Here is a 21484-nt window from a genome sequence, read left to right on the forward strand (position 1 = left end):
TGAATTAAGGGCATGAATCTGAATAAAATTTGAATTTCTATGGTTCGTGCATGAATCTGAATAAAATTATGATCAGTCCATGCTCAAAAGTCAAAATTAACTACTTGTAGTGAGCCCGTGAACAATTCATGTAAGAAAAGTTTAAACAATTCATGTTTCAAAAAAAATATTGACAACCCATGACTGTCAACCATCAAAAGATCTCTCTTTTCTTTAAAGCATCAAAAAAGATCTCTTGTCCTGTATCTGCATTGGTTTTTTTCTTTTGAGGGAAAAAAGGAATAACGGACTGCACTGGGTTGGTTGGATCAGGACATGCTGAATTTTGTGGCTTCTACAATTAGGCTGAAAAAACGGCCTAGGAAAAAAATCCTGAAGGATTGGGCCTTTGGGTATGATAGTATTTTTGGTGCGTCCAAGGCTGATGAATCTCAGTGTGATATCCAATACTTAGGCTGATTAATTTACCTTAAGCACATCAGCAGAAAACAAATCCAACCAAATAATGTTCTTAGAAAGAATCATTTCTCCTACTCCTACATGAACTGCTGATGCTGCTGCACCTAAATGGGGTAGGTTGGCGTGATTCAGTGTGCAGGCCTCATCATTTCTCCATTTCTGCAAGCTTCCAGCCAGGTTACTATCTCCGTATCAAATGATGCACTACGTTTCACTAGCATAATGGTCGCAGGCTAAGGGTTGCAACTAGGGCTTAGCTTTAGTGTTTTTTTTTAGAAAAGGGCTTAGCTTTAGCTGCTCTTGGAAGGAGACACACTGCATCAACTGGCAGGTGCATCAGAGTGGAGTGGCTAATTGACATAACTGTCCAATTTATTTGTTTTTTAGTTTGTAAATAGTAACATTTGCTAATATGGTCCATCAGATATTCAGATGAGCATGTTTCTTTTAGCTGACAAATGTTGTTCTTCCTTTCTCAAAACCTTGAAACAGTTAAACATACTTTGTTCTTCCATTTTTGTATTGGTTGGTAAGAAGCATGTTCATCAAGGAAAACGTGTAATTACTCTTTCTGATGTCTTTTAGTTCCAAGACATGAGTGACTCATGAGGACATCAATTGCTGTCTGCTTCTGAATCTGAAATGGAACCATCCATTGTCATTGCTCAAACAGATCTCAGCAGGTACAAATATAAACATGTTGCTACTTGCTAGTAGTAATAGTTTTTCTCAAGAGTTTATGCTTGTGGTTTTCAGCACCAAACATGCATAGACAAGCATGCTGCACACCATCTTGGAGAATCTTGTCCTTGCAATAAATTTGAAGTGGCTAAATCAGTAGGCCTCGAGTGTAAAGCATGCATGCTTTTCTGGACACCGAGGCCCAGGCACATGTTCCTGTCCTTCACGTATCATGATCAGCAATCCTTCTTCGGAGCAAAGCAATGTAGGATGGCAGAATAGCATGTCTTGGTAACATTCTCAATCTCATGATATGCTGGTAAGACCATGGCCAAATGTTTTTTTTTTTGACGAAAATCCCGTCGTGAAGGTATTTTCGTTTCCTTCAGCGTTCCAACGGTTTTGCTTTATGGTTCCCGTCACGAAAGGGATTTTCAAAGTTATTCTCTTCAGGACTAGATTCTCTCATTTCCCTTCGTGATTCCCTTCGAAGGGAAGCTGTTGGAGACGAGAGAAAATAAAGGGAATGAGAATGGAGAAGGGAATCGGAAAGAAAACGAAATAAAAGGAATATAGTTGGAGATGATCTAACAACAAGTGCCTGCCAAAAAGGGCAACCCAGTTGGCTTGGAGAAGTTCATTGTCGTTAAGCAAATGGATTTCTTGATCTATTTCTGAATCAGAGTTTCATTTACCAGTTAAATTTTTTTTTTAATCAGGGGGTCTGGTAAACGCCATTGGTGGCAGCAATGGGGATTTAACAAAAGTTTTCACATGGAATAAAATGTGCAGATGATGACAAGCAAAATTTACCCGTGACCAATTGAAACTCTACCGAATTCAATCAAAGTTTTTTTTTCATTTTTTGCCATGTATGAGTTTTCGTAAAACTGATTACCACCAAAGTTTCACCAGCAAATGGAACCCTATTCCATATATTAAGTTATCAAGTCATGGTTGTTGAAGGTGTACTGTCACACCTATTTTTTCCCCTCCCCCCCCCCTCTCTCTCTCTCTCTCTCCCTCTTTGATTTCTCTCTTTCTATCACTCTTCGTCACTGCCATGTGGGTCCTGCTTGTCATCTCCTTCCCCTTCCCTGAATCCTCCCCTTCCTTTTCTGTTGCACCAGCGCCCGATTCAATCCTATCGAGTCCTCTAATTGCAGCAGGAATCAAATCACAAGTGGCTGCCTTAAACATGGAAACTGACGCGAAATCCTCTCCTCTACCGCTTTAACCCGCCGACCAATTCAATCCGCTCCTCCGCATCTATAAAACCTAAATCAAACCCCCGGTCGAGGCTCCTTTCTTATCACCGCACTCACACCCCAAATCCCGTCAATTTTCCTTCGCCAGTGAGCTCTCGCGACACCGCCGTTCTGTAGCGAAGATAGCCCTATTATATCATGATTGTGATTTTGGTGATTAATGACAACATAGTCAATAGAACTAACATGTTTGTCAAGAATATATATGTTAGTAGGTCTCATGAATGTAATACATGAAGAAGCTACCATAGCTAGGACAAAGTTGGACTGAATTGGAGAAGTACTAGGAAAATTTGTCTCACCAGATGGTCCGATGCTCTGGATGCTAAACACACCGGAGCATATCAGACAAAGGGGGAAAGAGGGCTGAAGACCTCACTAGAAGATTCGGTGATTAGCAAATATACACACCGGAGTATTTCTACCAGAGAAGGTTGCAGCCATTAACGTTGAAGATCAAAGTATCGGACGGTTTGGTGATCAATGTGTTGCACACACCAGACAATGAACAATGCAAATGGACAGAAGAAGTTCATCAGAAGGTCAGTGCGTGTGTTGTACACACCGGAGGCTTAACACCGGACTAATTTACACAAAGAGGGTGTCAAGTGTTGAAGAACGAAGTTCAAGGCACCAGATGATCCGGTGATGGATGTTGTATACACCGGAGTATTATTTCCAGATATGGTTGCATTGGTTCGGCTGGCTGAAGTCAATTCACCGGATAGTTCGGTGATGAAGTGATGTGTATCAGATGCTTATACTAGAGCAATTTACATAGAGAAGAATGAAAGACTCAAATGGCTCACGATAACTCATCAGATAGTCTGATCATAGAGATGAAGTATACACCAGAGTGTCCGGTATTCAGAAAGGCTTGAGTGGGGGTTCCAACGGCTAGTTTGTGAGAGTGTACTTATCGGATGATCCGGTGTTATTACTATTGTTCTCACCAAATCATCCGATGTTAACAAATTTTTCTGAGCTGTTGGGTTCACGGCTAGTGCGTGGGTTTGAGGCTATAAACACCCCTCTACTTAGTCATTTGAGGTTGCTGAAATCTTGAAAAGTTCATGTACACCTAGGGGTGGAAATGGATGGCAGGAAATCCGAATTATCCTATTCCATATTCGTTAAAATACGAATATGGATATCCGTATCCGTATTCATTTCTGAAATGGATACTAAAATGGATATATTCGAATTCGTTTTCGAGATTCGGATTCAAATATAGATATCCGAATTCGAGATATATTTGATTCGTATCCGTATCCGCCAACCAGGGAACCAAATTTTGCTAAAGTTTTAGAAATTTCAGATACGAACGAAATTCCAACCCAATCAAATTGGAACAAATTTCAGTCAAATTTCATCAAATTTCAGTTAAATTTGATCAAAAATTTAAATTTCCAACATGAATTTTGAACAAAATTTCTAAAATTCCGGTCCAATCAAATTAGAACAAATTTCAGTCGAATTTTATCAAATTTCAGTCAAATTTTTTCAAAAATTTAAATTTTTGACCTGAATTTCGAAGATCGAGTAGATATCCGAATGTGGATTCATATTCAAACTATCTGATTTGTATTCGTATTCGAGGATATCCGGATCCGTATTCGTATTCGGATTAAAATATGGTAAATCGTACTATCCGAATTCGATTCCATGCGTATTCGATCCGTTTCCATCCCTATGTACACCTGAGAAGATATCCGAGCCACCAAAATGTTTAAAGTGATCATTCAATGTGATTAAGCACACCATTAGAGAGTGATTAGTGCTTATAACCCTAGAGAGTGTGTTGCTAAGTGATTTCTGCCTAGAAATTGGATCAATGAGTGATCCAAGCTTGTACCTCTTGGTACACCGGTATCTTGGAGTTTTGATGACTCGCCGGTAACTTGTTAACCCTTCGACTTAGTGCGGAGCGGCAGCAAGATATGTGTACAGGGACGCGGAGACCCTTGCCTTGGTGGCTCAAACTCCGAAGTGATCACGGCGGTAAGGGACCGGAAGAGAAGCTTATAGTGAGGCTTTACCTTGGTGGCTTGGTGACTCATCTCAGTTTGTGACTTGGTGGATCAATAGCTATGATCGGGTACCAACCGAGAGTATATTCTTCATGGAGCTCCAACATGGACTAGGGGTGGTATTTATGTCATCAATACAACGGGATAAAAATCCTTGGGCCGAGTTTACTCTCTCTACCTTATTTACATTTCCATATTTACATTCTTGCAATTTACCTTCCTAGATAGGTTGCAAGCTCTTTTGATCGTTAGAGTAGACACACTAGATAAACCTAGAGTACATTTAGATAAAAATTGATATAGGTTTATCTTGTGTAGTTTTTGGCTCCGAATAGATTCTAAGTGTCCTAATTCACCCTCCCCCCTCTTAGGACGTCACCGATCCCCACATGTTCCTCTACCGAGCTCCACCGCTGTCACCAAGTTGCTCTGCGCCTCCCAAACGTCATCCGAGTGCACGAGCGGTTTCTCCATCAACAGCTCGTCGTCGAGCTTCCTTCACCCAAGAACCCCCGAGCCATCGTTGAAGCCTCACAGTCATCGAGCCTCTCCAGTTTGCCCCGCCGCCATTTGAGCCATCAAATGAGTTTGCCACCTTCGTCTTATCGTCCTCCGCCATTCATCATCAAGCTCCGAGCCGCGCAGCACCAAATCGCTCCTTCTCCGGCCATCCTCCATCACGCTAGCTTGTCATCGTCTCCGTTCTATGCCGGATCCGAGGTAGCCCCCTCCCTCACCGTCGGATCTAGTTTAGGTGGCCATGATTAGATCTAGATGTTACCGGTTCCCGAAGTGATCACGGTCGTCCGATCGTTTTTGTGCAGGGTAGATTTAATTAGTCTTCGTGTCACACCCCAATTTTATGCATATTCATGCGTACATGTAATACAAGTAATTCATTTGCATTCATAAGAATTTGATTGAATTATGTGCAAGTTGAATTGGTTTGAATTCAAATTTGATCAACAATGGAATAGCACATGAATTGACAAGAATGCAATTAAATGGAATTTTACATAGGAACTCACCTTTTCATCATATGACCTAAGGCTAGAAATAATTTAGAAATTATCCTATCATGTGAGATGAATATTAGTGTATTTTCCTAGATTTTTAGGAATTTATTTGATGCATTAAAAATTGCTAGAAGTTTCAAAAGTAGTCCTCTTTAAAGAATTGTAATTTGAATTCTACACAGGTTATTGAGGTGAGATCTTTTAAAATGGATTCCTCATGAATTATAGGAGATGCACAAAAAGTTGGAGAATTTTTGGAGGTCAGTTGAGTCAGTCTCCAAGCAAAGAAAGGTGAGAAGGGAAAATTAGGCGCCTTTGATTCACTGACCGGTCGGCCCCACCCATCAGTCGCTCCTCTCCCTCCCGCGCGGCCTGGACAGAGCAGAGCCGCCGCGTGGCCGGCGATGCTTGGCCACTACCCCAACCGGCCAACAACGACCCAGCGCGCCAGCGCCCTCTCCACCTTATCCCCACCCTGGCGCCCCTCTGCTCCTTTCCCTCTCCCTCTCGCTCGCTCTCTCTTTCGCTACACAGCAGCAGCAGCGCCGCCGCTCGTCTTCGACCCGCTGCCTCCGGATCCGATGAGCCCCTGCCAATAGAAGAAGGGAGGGAGGACGCTCGTGGCTTTCACGACTCATTTCGCTGCTTCCTTGCCATCTCGGACCAAGCCAAATGCGCGCCGCCGCCGTCTTCCCCAAATCCGGCAACCGCACCGCCACCACAATGATTTTCCCCGGTGGCCGAGCCTTTCCAACCTAACCAACATACGGTAAGCTTCGTAGATCCCCTAGATATCTTTCGCGCGCGCCTTTTCCATCACGACCCACCACCGGCGTGGTCGGTCGTGTGAGCCGAGCTCCGTCATGTCGGGTCGCTCACCGCTGGCACTTCCCCGGTCGAGCCCGTCCACCGAGGACCCCATCACTAGGTTCGCTGTCTTGCGCTGAAGCTCATGCTGCCCACCCCAGGCTGAACCCCGCCGCCACTCGCCACCGGCGAGAGCCGCCAGTGCCGTCGCCCATGGCTGGCACTGTGCGAGCTGGGTGTTGCCGCGGTGACCGAGTCAACTAGCGTAACCCCACCTGTCATACACATGGTTAGATAGATCTCGGTGCAAAAGTCCAGCTGTCAGTTAATCCTTGCACGTCCCCTACCCGCTTGCCCGTTTAGTCACCAAAATTAATCACCTTTACTTAGCCCATTTCAGCGTTTCTTCACTTTTAATCAGCGTTAGCTAGCCTTTAATTAGCATTCCCTGCATGTAACGATAGCTGAGAATAAATAGAGGAGAAAACCAGAAAAGGTTGTAAGTTGTATCGCAGCAAAAGACTTGTTTAAGGTTTCTTTGTTGAGTCAGTGCCATGTCATCGGCCATGTAATCGCCACGTTGGAAAAAACACCTTCAAAACCATTCCTGAGGTTATTTAGGGTTTAGGGTGATATTGAACATTTTAAGGTGCTTAATACCTATTTTTATACTTCATGAGGTTATCTTAGACGAACCTCCCTACTTCAGGGTTAAGTAGATTTATTCATATATATGGGTTATGTGGGTAATCATGCATAAAAGATGAAACTAAAAAGGCCTTTATTTGAAAGGATATAGTATATGACTGACAATGACTTATGCCAGAGACGTTCGATAATAACATATTTTGGAATTAAATATTCAAACACTTAAGACTCCTTTTGTTTGTACCAAATGAAGCAATAAAGCTAAGCCGGAATGTGGCATGCTAAAATTAAAATAGCTAGTGTGGTTTAACCTTTGACTTAAAACTGAATGAACTAAGTGTGAAGTAAGGTGGGAAAATGAAAAAAAAAAGATTTCCCATACAAACAAACAATAGCCATATCTTTTTTAGATGGAAAGGTGTTTCCATTTATCTTAGGTTAATCTAGAATTGGCGACCACCAGAGGGATTACATCATAAGGAATAGAATCAGGCCACATTAAGACATGGCCTTTCCCGAGACTAGCTCCGATAGTAGCAAGCTTGTGAGCTATAGAATTACAAGTTCTAGGGCTATGCACAACTCTGGCCTCTATGAAGTTCGTAAACATAAAAAACTTGATATCACGGAACAAGACATCACATGTTGCGTTATCAAACTTGGAGCTGGTCAGTGCTGCCTTCAAATTGATCGCATCTATTTCAAATTCAACTCGAGTCATACCTGAATCAGAAGCAAAGGACAGAGCCTGTAAACAATCTTCTGCCTCTGCATGAATTGCTTCAGAGACATCAAACATATTACCCGCGCTTGAAGCCACTGCCTCACCGTGATGATCCCGAATAACAAAACCCCAACCATCTGTCCCTTTCTGCACAAGGAAAGAGCCATCAAAGTTGATTTTTAGGTAGCCTTCTTGAGGGTGTTTCCATGTATGAACTACTTGTGGTTATGGGACTTAGATTTGCTGAAAAAAAGTCAAACACTAAGTAACACATCTCTGAATTTGTGTACAGACATGATAATGGGAATTGGGTCTTTCTCCCCCATTCACTCCTTTGCGTTTCGTATATAATGACCATAACGTGATAATCAGCTTTAGTTGAACTTCCTCGAGATAGCTGTATATGTAAGACCTCCCTCGGCAAATGCATGCCTCCGAGTTTGATCCTGTGTTCTTCTAGCAACAACTCCCTAGAGACCATGCGTGCAAATTTGCATTTAAACATTAAGTGACCCCCATCTCCATCCATCCTATAGCACATCGGGCAACGCGTGTCAAGTTCAATTCCCCGAGACTCAATTTTCTTACACAAGAGTAGACTGTTGTGTGCTAATCTCCAAGCAAACATCTTTACTTTATTTGGGCAACTCATCTTCCATATCTGCTTCCATGAAATACAGGTTCCCATTGTCGGTTCATGAACAGCTCCTCCAGCACTTACCCCATGAGAATCATTCACATTCACATTATCAACATACACCTTATAAGTCGACTTGACACTAAAAATTCCTTCAAGTCAAAGTGCCAAGCTATAAAATCTTCCATATTAGTATCATCTAGATGAAGCGTTTGCTGCACCAAATCTTCATCTCATCTACCTATGACCGGATTAATAAGCTCGCTCACCCTTTGCAGCAGGTGTGCAAGGCCGACGTGTTACTCCTCTTGGTATCCAAGGGTCTATCCACATATTCACTGATTCACCATCTCCAATGCACCAAACAAATGCCCTTTTTGAGAAGCTCCAGTCCTTTCAGTACACTACGCCAAGTATAGGACACTCCTTCCACATTTTGTGTTGCCAGAACATTGCCATGAGGGAAGTACCTCGCTTGCAGCACCTGTGCACATAGAGAATCCGGTGACTAGATCAAGCACCAACCTTGTTTAGCAAGCATTGCCATGTTAAAAGCATAAAGATCCTGAAAGCTTAGTCCACCATCTCTCTTTGGCTGTAGCAATTTGTCCCATTAAAGCTAGTGCATTTTGTCCTTATCTTGTTGACTCCACAAGTAACGGCAAATCATCGAACTCACTTGATCGCAAAAGCTTTTCGTGAGATCTGAAGCATGCCATTGTATAAGTCGAGATCGCCTGTACAACTGCCTTGATTAAAATTTCCTTACCTGCCTTTGATGATAACTTTTCTTTTCATCCCTGTATACGTTTCCATATTCGATCTTTAATGTCCTGAAGGCTTTTGTTTTTGAGTGACTGATATATACAGGCAATCCTAAGTATTTCTCATTGACAACTTCACTATTTAGGTGAAGCACTTGTTTCACTTCTTGCCGGCGATCAGGAGTGTTCTTACTACAAGTGTTCTTACTAAACAATAGCCATATCTTGATTGCAAAATTTTGGCAATGCAAGATTACCACCTTAGACACCAAACCAGACAGGACGTGCGTTGCATCCTGGTCCTGGCTTCTTTGTGATAGTTAGGCTGTGTTTGTTTGCTGCTTCTGAAACTGCTTCTGCTACTGGCAGAAGCCAGAAGCCAGAAGCCAGAACAAACGAGGTTCTGGAGAAGTGGCTTCTGGAGAAGCCAGAAGCCTGTTTCTGAGGAAAATGAACTAAAGCTGAGAAGCTCGCTGAGATGTGCTTCTCTGAGAAGCTATGTGCTGAGAAGCCAAAAATTTATTGTAGAAGCCAACAACCTATTTCCAAAAGCAGCTTTTCAGAAAAACCAAAAACACTGCTTTTCAGAGAAGCTCAAAAGCAGAAGCTCAAACAAACACGGCCTTAATTACAGAACTTTCAGGGCTGTATCTGAAAAAACACCACCCCAAGGATCGGAAAAACTCACCCCCAAGGTGCTCGTGAGACGCACACGATTCGTGCGGCCCCAAACTCGCGCGAGAAACTCACCTACGAAACTCCCACGCGCACCCCGCTCTTCTCCCCCGCATAGTTGACACTCCCTGATATCCTGGCCCACCGTCTGCACCTTCCCCTACCCCACACGTCATTGGCCACTTACCAACAACCACCCAAGCCACTCGCGTTCTCGTAGCGTTTCCCGCAGCCACACTCGCGTCAGCCCTCGGATGCCCGTCACGTGGCGCACTCAGGCATCCCCGCCCTCCACGCCCCGCTGCCCGCGGTCACGGGAAGCGCGAGTCACTGCCGTCCGATCACGTGTTGTCCGCGCACCAACGGCCCAGATCCTGCCCGTGGCGTCCCCGGGCACCCCCGCGCTGCTATTAAAGGCACCCCATTCCCCTCCGCTCCTCCTCGTCCCCAACCCACATCGCAACAGGGCCTACACCCGCAAACCCGATAAGCCCGCAAGGCCCAGGCCCGCTAAGCGATGCCCTCCGCGCGCCGGAGATCGTGAGGTCGCGGCCCCGCCGCCGCCGGCGATGACCTCCGCCGTGCTCGCCGGCCAGAATGAGGTCCACCACACGCACCCGCACCACCGCCACTGGGGTGGCGCCCGCGTCCCCCTCATGCCCAAACCATCCAACACCAACCCTAGGCGCCACCGGCCGGGCCCAAACCCTAACCCCGGCCCCCCGCCGCCGCAGCGGCCTGTACCGGCGGCGGTGGCGGAGCCCTCGCCGTCGTCGGGGTACGTGAAGATCAGGTCGTCAGAATTGACCCTCTTCGAGGCCCAGCAGCTCCGTGCGCGGCTCACCGGCGAGCTGGGCCGCGTACGCGCCCTCCTCTCCCGCATTGACGTCTGGCAGGACCAGCGGCGGCTGCGGCCTGAACCCGAGCCGGAGCACGCGTCTCCGCCTCCGGCGCTGCGGGCGGCGATGATGAAGAGGTGCGCGCAGATCCTGACGCGGCTCCGCAAGCAGAAGATCAGCATCTGGTTCAACTCGCCGGTGGACGTCGAGGGTCTGAAGCTGCACGACTACCGCGCCATCATCCGGAACCCCATGGATCTCGGCACCGTCAAGGAGAACCTTGCCGCCGAAAGGTACCCCTCGCACGAGGCATTCGCCGCCGACGTCCGGCTCACCTTCAACAACGCGCTGCGATACAACCCAGCCGACCACCAGGTGCACAAGTTCGCCGACAACCTCGTTGGTACGTTCGAGAGGCTGTACAAGGAGGCCATTTCCTGGTTTGAGCTGGAGCGCCAGCGCCTCGAGCCACCAATGCCGTTGGCTTTGCCGCCGCAGCCGCCTGTGCCTGTGCCGGTACAGGCGCTGCCAAGGATGGGGGTTGGGAAGAGGCCGAAGCCCAAGGCGAGGGAGCCAAACAAGAGGGAGATGGATGAGGAGGAGAAGCAGAAGTTAAGGGTGGAGATTGAGAACTTGCCAGAGGAGAAGATGATGAATGTGCTGCAGATTGTGCAAAAGAGAAATAGTGATCCAGCGCTGATGGGGGAGGCTGTTGAGCTTGATTTTGATGAGCTGGATGTCGAGACTCTGTGGGAGCTTGATAGATTTGTGGTCAATTGGAGGAAGGCGCTCAAAAAGAGCAAGCGGAATGTTTTGATGAATGGCGACGCGGCTGTGATGAATGGAGACTCCATTGATGTGACAATTGTTCCAGATGAGGATGACCTTGTTCAGGTGCATGTCAATCCGCCTGTGGTGGTTGAAATTGGAGACTCGGTACGGCATGGAGAAGCAATGTGGCTATTCTTCGTTCTGAATCTATGTAATCTGAGTTGTGTTCTAATGGCGGTCTTGTTTTGTTGCCCATTTCAGGAGACTGATATGCCGCAGAAGAGGGCATCAGAGGCTCAGATGGGTGAAGAGTATGTGGATATTGGTGATGAGATGCCGACGGTGAATTACCAGTCGGTAGAGATTGAGAGGGATGCCCAGGTGGCTAGCAGCTCAAGCGGGTCTGGGAGTGGCTCTTCTTCATCCAGTGGTATGAAACTGCAAATGAGTTGTGCCCCAACATTTTCTGATTTGTGGATGAGCTGCTGCTTGATTGTTAAAAACCTTTTGCAGATTCTGACTCGAGGAGCTCTGCGGACTCCGATTCCGATGCGGATGATGCTCGCTCCCCGAATTAGGTGGATCATCTTTCTTTGACTGTAGGACTAGTGATTTGAGTAGGTGACTGAAGCTCTTTTTTTGTTGAGGTGACTTTGAGGAATGATACAGCAAATTGGAGGGGGTTCTTGTCCATGCAAGTCATTGTGAAAGTGTGTTTTTGTGTGTATGTGGATGCAGCTTAGGTTCTTGGTACTTTGTAGTGGATAGCTAGATCTTTGGGTAGATTGGGAGGCACCAACTACTACTACTGTAAAGAAGGAAATACAATCCAGGAGAAAGATAAAGGTGGCAATGCCGTGTGTTTCATCACGAGTTTTCCTGTTGCTTTCTTCGTATGTTTTTTATTCCCGCGGTAGCTGTTGGATTTTGCGTATTATTTTTCTTGGATCTTACCACTACTGTTAGATTCCCGCTTTGCGTATCTTGATTTGACATTACAAAGGACAGCACAAAAAAAGACTACCTTAGTCAGGTGTTAAACCACATGTTATTAAGTAAATCGCGGTGTGGTGATAGTGCTGGGATGCAAAAATATGCGCATTCGTGTGTAATGGTTGAACTAGCTTCTGATGTTTACGATATTGTAATTCTGACCACCACTTTGCATATGTTATGCTGCCACATACACAAGTGTCAATGGATAATGCTTTGCGGGTGCATTGCAGATTTGAGGGGTGTCTTTTTTATGTCAGGCACCGTTTTGAAGTTAGAATGTGACATACATAAACTGTATCCATTGAAAACGGTGCATCGTACCTTCTTTATGTGATGCACCGTCCTGGTTCCATTAATTAGCTATAAGTATTATTATATGAGAGAGTTAGTAATATTACTCCAATGAATGTAGCAGAACTACAAGCACAAAGAACATTATGGCATGTGTTTAACAAGGCATCGGCTGATTTACATTCACCCCTCCAGAATAAATAAACTCAATTTGAACAAATATCCCACAAAATCCGCAAAAAAGTTGAACAATGTTTGGAACACGTTGTAACATGCCAATGCCAATCCCATGATGGGATAAGCTATGTTTATGGAAATATCTTTGCTCTTAACATGCTTCTTGGTTTTTCCTTGTGAGTCTGTTGAACTCCATCTTCACTAGTACGAGAGAATGCTGACGTTAAGTGTTTTCAGAGTCTCCAGCTGTTCCGCCTGTCTGTTAGCTTTCAATCTTGTGAGTTCATTGCATTTTGGAAAACATAACATCGATGGCTTTGCCAGAGTGCCAAAAATCCAAGGACATTTCATATTTGTCAAAGTTTGCCTCCAATCGAACAAGTATTTTAGCAACACAAAAGCTCAGACTCAACTGGAAAGAAAGCTAACAATTCAACATCAAACTACCGCAGCACGACCAGCGAAAGCAACAGCTTCAAACGTGTAGCATAACAGAAATGCTTGCATTAAAACAATCGAAATTGATATTGCCAACAAAATATAACCGTCATTTGTGCACTGGCACAACCATTACATAATGAGTGCGGATTTAACACCAAAAGGGTAAGCAAAAATTTCTTAAAAGTTCAAATAGAGATGCAACAGGTCATTTTATGATTCAAAATGTGTGCTTCAGTCATCGCCAAATGTTGTCTTCTTTCCTGCGAAAGAAACAAATTTATGTACAAGAATAAGTTCTAAGGAGCAGAGGCTATCAATGTTTAGGTACAACAATCTGTCTACACTGCTAATGTAAGTGTAGCATTGCATGATGTAGCTTGAAAAAAATGCACAATAAATATGGACTTGTAATAACAGAAGTATTTTTTTACCTGCACTAGCTGTGCCAGCACTCTGCCTGTTAGAAAATCCCCAACCACCCCTACCACCGCTTCGTCCACCACCGAATCTGCCACCACCATCCCTGCCACCGAATCGACCAGATCGGCCACCGCCATCCCTGCCACCGAATCGACCAGATCGGCCACCACTGTGTCTGCCACCAGACCGATCACCAAATCTGCCACCAGATCTACCACCACCACTGCGGCTATCCCCTCTAGGCTTTGCCTCATCAACATACAAGTTCCAGCCGCCAAGGTCAGAACCACTGAGTTCAAGTGCTTTTGACAAAGAGTCCTGGTCCTTAAAATCTATGTATGCTATTCTGCAGAGTGGAAAATCATACATAAAAAGATATCAGACTCGTCAAAAGTACTGTGCCTAGGTTGTAACCCATAAATAATCTCGTTAACAGTATTTTCCAGGGTTCAGTCCAACCCTGCCCACACTGAGAAAGCCCTTGTACCAAGCTCAGTTCGTTCCTTGGATGTAGCATTAACCTTGACCACAGTGCTAAATTAAGCCTAATTTCAGAGATGGTGACTGGTAACTTCAAAAGGCTTTCTAAACATAACTATAAAGTTGAAACTGCACATTTCAGTGAGAAAGGAGGTTCCTGGGCGTCACGTTTAGTAAGAAGAAAATGGTTACTGGTAGTTTTTGTTAAGCAAACTCACCCTTTGCTTTCACCACTATCAAAATCCATCGGAATTGAGACCCTTGTTATCTCGCCACATTCAGCAAAATGTTGTTCAAGAGAGCTTCGGATCTGGATTTTTACAGTGTTACAAGCATAATGTAAGATAAAGGCAAGATAAAATAACTAAACAAAAGAAAATACCTTGTCCTCTCCAAGATATTTATCAAAACCCTTGATAAATACAGAGTGGCTGGAGTCCCTAGGCTTCTGGAAAGATCCAGTGTCGTTCCTGTTGTACACCAGAATGATCACATGGTTAACAAAAAAGGTATAGACATGACAGAGTACACTACCACTTTTGATAAAGAAAATCAAATTCAGCTTACCCACTGCGAGGAGTGTATGCACCTCTTTCATGAGCTATGTCAAGTCTCACTGGACGGCCCAGCAGCTCTTTACCATTCATCTCAAGTGCCTGCAAGAAAGCAATCCATTTGAGTGGCAAACATTATTGCAACAGTCACTTATATTCAAATTTAAGTGGCAAACAAGACTGCAAACATGACCACACACCAGCTTAGCTTCTAAGATGATTTAAAAATGACAAAACACTAGAATCAGAACAAATAAAATTACCTTCTTGGCAGCTTCAACTGAAGCAAATTCAACATGACCAAACCCTTTAGGAGTGCCATCATCATGGGAAGCCAAACGAACATCAATAACCTCACCAGCCTCCTGAAAAAATTCTTTCCTGCAAACAAAAATAAGTATTAGCACACCTGCTGCAAAGAATAGACTAATATAATATATATATGTATCCCTTTTCGACAAACTTACACTTGCTCGAAATCAGCATTGAATGAAATGTTTCCAATAAAAAGGGTCTTTGACCCTGTTACTTGACTTTGGGTGCTCACAGGCGTTTTAGGCTGCAAAAGTATCAAATTATAAATTCTACATCCATGAAATATTAGAAGAGGATAAAAAGTTCAAGAGAGGTGCAGATCTGTACTTCTTTGGTGGCAGTTTGCTTTTCAGAGGTGCGCGCAGGAGCTTCCTGTGGAGTTTCCATTAAAATAAAAGATGTCATCATGCAAGTTCAAAACTCATACACTGCAACATGACAAATTGACTATTCAACAAGTTGTAAATTGGCACAGTAACAAATGAGGGAAGACCTTCTTTGGTGTTTTAGCAGGCTCTTCATCCTCCTCGTCACTGTCTTCATCACTCTCTTCTTCAGAAGATTCAGAGCCACTGCTCGCCGATGCTTTTGGTGCCTGGCACAGCATTTTATTGATATTGGAAAACATTAATTACAAATGATAAAATTGCTGCAAAAATACAATGCCAACACCCTTGAATTTCCAGATTACCTTCTTTGGCTGACTTGCTTTAGGCTCGTCATCAGAACTGTCATCCTCATCATCACTGCTGCTTTCCTTTTTTGCAGCGGCAGCTTTCACAGCTGCGGAAGGTGCTGTGTCCTATTAACAAAAGGACAATACAGTGTGAACAAAGGAGCAATGGAAACATTATTTCAAAATATGCAAAGAAAATAAAAAATTTGAGTTCTTGTAGCACCTTCTGCTTCTTTTGGGGAGGCTCTTCATCACTCTCATCACTGTCTGAGGTATCACTGGATTCATCTTTCTTTTTAGAAGCAGCGGCAGCAGCAGTTCTCTTGGCAGGCTGAGCTGCTTTTGCAGTTTCATCCTAGGGAGTTGAGAAAGAAAGTGAATGGAATGACAATATGCATAAAATGGAGACGTCTCCAAACAATAATAGTTCTACGCATACCTCATCCTCAGAATCACTCTCAGACTCAGAACTTTCACTGGAATCTTCAATTTTGGTAGCCGCAACAGGGGCCTTAGACTTGGGAGCCACTTCCTGAACAGATAATCATGATTAAACTTAAATAATATTTAACAATGAAAAATATTGGTGCATAAACCATTATTATTTAGAAAAGGTGTTCTCTATATGAAAGGTAGAATCTGATACAGATAAAATAAAGGGAAAGGACAACAGGCGACAACAACAAAACAAACCAAAGAAAACATGTGAATCAACTAATCCCAATGCACTCACCTCATCCGAGTCATCATCTGAATCACTATCAGAGCTGTCGGCTTCCTCCTTTTTCTTTTGTGCACCAGTCACAGATGGTTTCTTTAAGGGAGCAGCAGGTTTCTGAAAGATGAAGACAAGAGAAACAGCAACAGTGTCAAATGACTTGAAGCTAAAATGGGATATACTGTTTGACCTACATCCAAATGGAAGGCATTAAAAAAGGAATCTCAAGGCACACAACATAACAGACTAGACAGCCGACAAACCAGGAAGAATATCAAGACAAATCTGTAAACATAATCACAAATAACAATAGCAAATGTCCCAAAAAACCTTGTCTTGCATACTTACATGCACAAAAAATTTATTATACAGGTTACATTACATATGGTTCTGAACTTGAAAGTATAAACATAATGCAATCATTAATCTATCATGGTTGTACAATGAATTAACTGAGTGCAAGACAAACAAGCAGGAACAAAATACTCACATCATCATCGTCCGAATCATCCTCAGAACTGCTCTCAGAGCTGCTGCTCTCTTGCTTGCCTTTCTTCGAACCATTATTGACAGTCGGAGCCGGCAGTTTAGCAGCAGGCTTCTTTGCAGGTTCCTAAATCAAAAGAAGACGAATTAGCATAACAACCCATCCTCTTAAGAACTACATCAACTTAGCTAGTAACTTTGGCAGAAAAATTCAGCAGTGTTGTTGTACCTCATCAGATTCAGAGGTCTCATCGCTGCTGTCATCACTAGACTCTTGTTTAACAGGCTTGGAAGCCTTCTTGGATTGTACCTTAACCTGTATAAACAGAAGTTATGTAAACCACAGTTTGTGCTCAAATATTGTAAAAGACACCATACATATGTTCATAAACAGCTATCAACGTTCCAAACCATACTTAGATTTGACATATCAAAGTACGGTTGGATCATCTAATTCGTAGTACTACGCAAGTAGCCTTCCCTGTATGACAACCAAAGCAGCAAAAAACCACATAGACCAACGATCACCACAAAAGGAGCAGGCAAAGGAATGGGGAAAACGGCGAAGAATCGGATACCTCCTCCTCGGACTCGGACGAGTCCTCCTCAGAGCTGCTGCTGCTCTCGACCTTTTTGGGCGGAGGCTGCTGCTTCGCCTTCTTGCCGTCCTTCTTCGGCGGCGGCACGGCCTTCGCCGGCGGCGCCGCCTTCTGCTTCTTGGCGCTCACTGCTTTCTCGATCTCGTCCTCCGCCTCCCGCTTCTTCGCGCCCTTCCCCTTGGGCACCGCAGCCGGCGCCGGCGCCGCGGCCGCTGCCTTCTTGCTTGACTTGCCCATCGGAGGAGAGGAGAGAGGAGGCGGGGTGGAGGCGGAGAAACCCTAGGGCTGCTAGGGTTTTGGAGTAGGTTTTGCGAGAGGAGGCGAAGGAGGTTTATAGGCAGGGGTGTGGACCGCAGGTTGGGCTACTTGGGCTTTCGTGGGCTTTTCGTGGGCCTCCGTTGCTATATACACCGGCCCACTATCTGGGGATTACAGAGCCCATATACTTCAAATATATATATAATGACAACTACAGAATCTTGCAAAATATTTGAAGTTCACCCCCTCTCAAAAAGAAGAAGAAAATGAAGTTCAGCATGACAGCTTGATAGCAAACCTCCTGGCACAACTATATCCATGTTATTTCACCCGCTTTCATCATCGGTTTAGTTGATGCTTAGTTGCTTGTTTGCATATTCTCACCCCCTCCATCGTCTATTTCGAGGATGATTAGTTGCCTAAGTAGAAATAACGGAGTTTTTTAATCTAGTGGTCGCAAACTTGCCAAGATCTCCACTTGCATAATTGGCCCATCTCGCCCTTGCCCAATGCCACTCCTTTTGTTGTGGCACTATCCACCTCCCTCATACCTCCTCACAGCTTGCAGCACCACCACTCCACCAGATTGGCTGCCACACCCCTAGCCCCCTCTATGTATGTCAGTTCGGTCAACCTAAACCCCAATTCTAATCCACACAAGAGCCCAGGATTGAAGTGATCTTCACCGCGACCACATCATGACCTCCTTTTGTCGCAAGAACTCCATTAAATCTTATCATTTAGAGGAATGAGAAGTCATAACAAGGTTTTTGTACGTGAAACCGCGGAAGGATCATTGTCATGACTCTGACCAAAATAGACTGTGCACATGCCATCCATGCTGCCGGGAGTCAGGGCGCTCCCCCATCGCTCGGCCTAGGCCCCCAACCTCCGCCAAGGAGGGGATGCAATTCATTTAATTAAACAATAAAATGGGATTGCCAAGGTGAAAATCATCTTTTTTTTCTAACTCAAACCAATCACTTGAACAATGGTACAATACGATACGAAAGAGATGCTCATGATACAGCAAAATTAGGTAACAAATCTGGGCTTCGATGGGTTAGAAGCCTAAAAGAACAAACTTTAGAGCTAGAAGGTGGGTTAACTCCTCCCTCCCCCTCTTTTTTTTTTACAAATTTCACGAGAAGTAAGCTTCTTTTAGGTTCAGTTCTTTTTTACTTGAATTGAAGCTTGACCAAGCATAGATTTAATCATTCTATCAATAAAAAAGGAACTACAAATGCTTGTATCGGCAGTTTTTAGGTCACTATATTTCAAATAGCAATATGACAATAACCTACAAATTGTATCCGCAGTTTTTTAGGTCACTATATCCGAGCATGCTTGTCTGAGCCGAAATCACCGTTACCAAACAAATTCCAATTTGAAGAAAAAAAACTATTTGGTTCCTCTAAGCAAAGAATCCAACTAAATAAACCAAGTCTAAACAAGATCTTAATATTTAAAGGAAAAAATACATTTTACTCGCACGAACCATTGTCTTTATCCACTTAATCCCCTAACCACCAAATGGTGTGTCATTTCAACGATTTTGAGGGTGGTTTTGCCATCCCTTTTTTCCAATATTGGGTTTGGAGTGCACACGCTTGTTCCCTCCCTCGCGCACGATTTTTGTCAGTTCATCCTCATGGGGTCCACATCAAAGCGAGGTCCCGAAAGAAAATCGTCTATCATCCACATTGTTCCTGTTGCTTTCTCATTCACTTCCATGTCGCCCCCTCTTCCCTTTTTTTTGTTCTCTCTTCCTCCGCGTCAATCTCAGAGAGCACATCTGGATGACGTGCAGCGCTATCGAAGCATCTCTCACTCGATCATCCCCTTCCATCTCTCTACACACCCTTCGTGCCTCCTCTTTATCCCTCGATAGGCGGTTCTAAAAACTATCTAGCAAGATATAACCGATAAAGATGCAAAATTAAAAAGATTGGTTACAACACATATAAAACCCCCAAAATCTGTCTCGATAAAAGTGATCGATTCTATGTCAATGTCAAGGTTTGCAACCTAGTGTGACTTAGAAGTAATTATAATTCTAGGAATATAAATTGCTCAAAGTAAATAAACTTAAGTAGATAAACCACAAACGAGATATCAGATTTTTTACCGTGATCTCGGAGACTTGTCGGTCTCCCCTAATCCACGTTGAGGTGGGTTCAAGATTTTAACCACAACTCTATCAAGTATGCAATTCTCATCACGAGAAGAGACTCACCACGAGCAACTTGATCTTGAGTCGGATTAATCTAATGAATCACTTACTACCTCGATTCCACTAGAGTTGCACTTTACCGCTCCAGCAAGACGTGCACAAAGCCTCTCACAATCACACCGGACCTTCTCACAAGATTCTTTTAGAAGATCACCGAATCACAACGCCATTGCGCCGTCTAGGTGTTGGCAAACACCAAGAGAAACAAGCCAAGATAAACTCAACTCTCACCAAGTGCCTAAAGCTCAATCTATAATACAAATGCACTTGATTCTTGCCTCACAACTCTCTCTATGTGCAATACATGTATAAATGTATGAGGAGGACTTTACTTTGCTCAAGGATGCTCAATAGGGGCAAGAGTCATTCTCCAAGATGCTGGACAAGTAATATATATATGCCACATTACCAAAACTAGCCGTTATACCCGAGTTGACCTCTCCACGTCTGGCGATCAAACTACCGCTGAACCAACAACTCTAAAACTAAGTGTTACAACCTTTTCATGCCTCCGGCGGTCAGACCGACCATCTTGACGGTCAAACCGACCATCTTGACAGTCAGACTGCCAACCTCTCTAGGAAAACGGAGGTTCTCTGCAAACTCCACCGACCAGACCGGACACCTTGGCGGTTAGACCACCACCCGTTCCAGATAGATGAAAGTTCTCTGTTAATTCTAGCGGTCAGACCGCCAACCTTTCCAAGAAAACAAAGTTTCTGTGCTAGCTCCAACGGTCAGGCTGTTACTCCTAGATCAGCAAAGCTGACACTCAGAGAAACGACGCTAATTTTTGAACCCGATGTCTGATTTATGTGATATTGGACTCTACCGAAAGCTTATTCAGAGGGTTACACATCCCAACTGATTGCTTGATCTCAAACACATTAGATCAAATCTAAAACATAGTCCAAATATCCACCACAATAAAAACTGCATGAACCTTAATCTTTTTGCAAAACAAATTTGCAACCTAAAGTTTCCATGCAACCAAGGGTTAAAGCATTCACTATGACAACTTGCAAAACACCTTTACAAACTTAGTGACATGCCACACGAAGTTGGAACATGGACTTGAGCTATTTACAAAACCCATTTGTAAACTATAGCATCATACAAAAGAGAGTATGGACATGCAAGATTGAGCTTATTAGCACATAGTAAAAACTCTATACCCCTCTTAATAGTACGATATTTATCCTATCAATCATGTCATTTCTCTTCTCTAATCACCATTGATCGGTAAAAGAAAATATCCTACATTTTATACCTTTGTCTTAAGCTAACCATCCCATTAAACTTGACGAACACATCATCTGAGTCCCGATGTTTCTTCTAGGCTTGTCATCAACTCTTTACTCAAGCTTGATGACGATGTTCATCCTCACTTCCCATCTCGATCATCTCTTGATCTTCTGGAAGCTTGATGAAGTTCAATTAATTGCTTCCCTTGCACCCAACATGGAACTTTTCTTTTTCACATCATCTTCATCTGGTTCACCATCGAGGTATGAACCGCAA

At 43.9% G+C, this 21484-nt stretch overlaps 2 protein-coding genes across 2 annotated transcripts; one reads left to right on the forward strand and one right to left on the reverse strand.

Annotated features, from left to right (window-relative positions):
- The first annotated feature begins 9645 nt into the window (after positions 1–9645).
- LOC133899068 (transcription factor GTE7-like) lies at positions 9646–12189 on the forward strand. The gene is made up of 3 exons (XM_062339983.1): positions 9646–11484; positions 11581–11749; positions 11833–12189. The coding sequence occupies exons 1-3, from the start codon at positions 9964–9966 to the stop codon at positions 11895–11897; spliced, it is 1755 nt and encodes a 584-aa protein (XP_062195967.1). The 5' UTR covers positions 9646–9963; the 3' UTR covers positions 11898–12189.
- Positions 12190–13289: 1100 nt separating this feature from the next.
- Positions 13290–17769, reverse strand: LOC133899067 (nucleolin 1-like). The gene is made up of 16 exons (XM_062339982.1): positions 17452–17769; positions 17103–17189; positions 16878–17000; positions 16403–16504; positions 16109–16201; positions 15893–16024; positions 15685–15795; positions 15487–15588; positions 15321–15365; positions 15146–15237; positions 14942–15059; positions 14692–14780; positions 14507–14594; positions 14343–14434; positions 13656–13990; positions 13290–13484 (listed from the first exon to the last, which is right to left on the reverse strand). Exons 1-16 carry the CDS (start codon positions 17707–17709, stop codon positions 13456–13458), a joined length of 1896 nt encoding a protein of 631 aa, XP_062195966.1. The 5' UTR covers positions 17710–17769; the 3' UTR covers positions 13290–13455.
- Positions 17770–21484: the final 3715 nt, after the last annotated feature.

The sequence above is a fragment of the Phragmites australis genome, chromosome 18 (assembly GCF_958298935.1).
Source record: "Phragmites australis chromosome 18, lpPhrAust1.1, whole genome shotgun sequence".
Classification (NCBI taxonomy): domain Eukaryota; kingdom Viridiplantae; phylum Streptophyta; class Magnoliopsida; order Poales; family Poaceae; genus Phragmites; species Phragmites australis.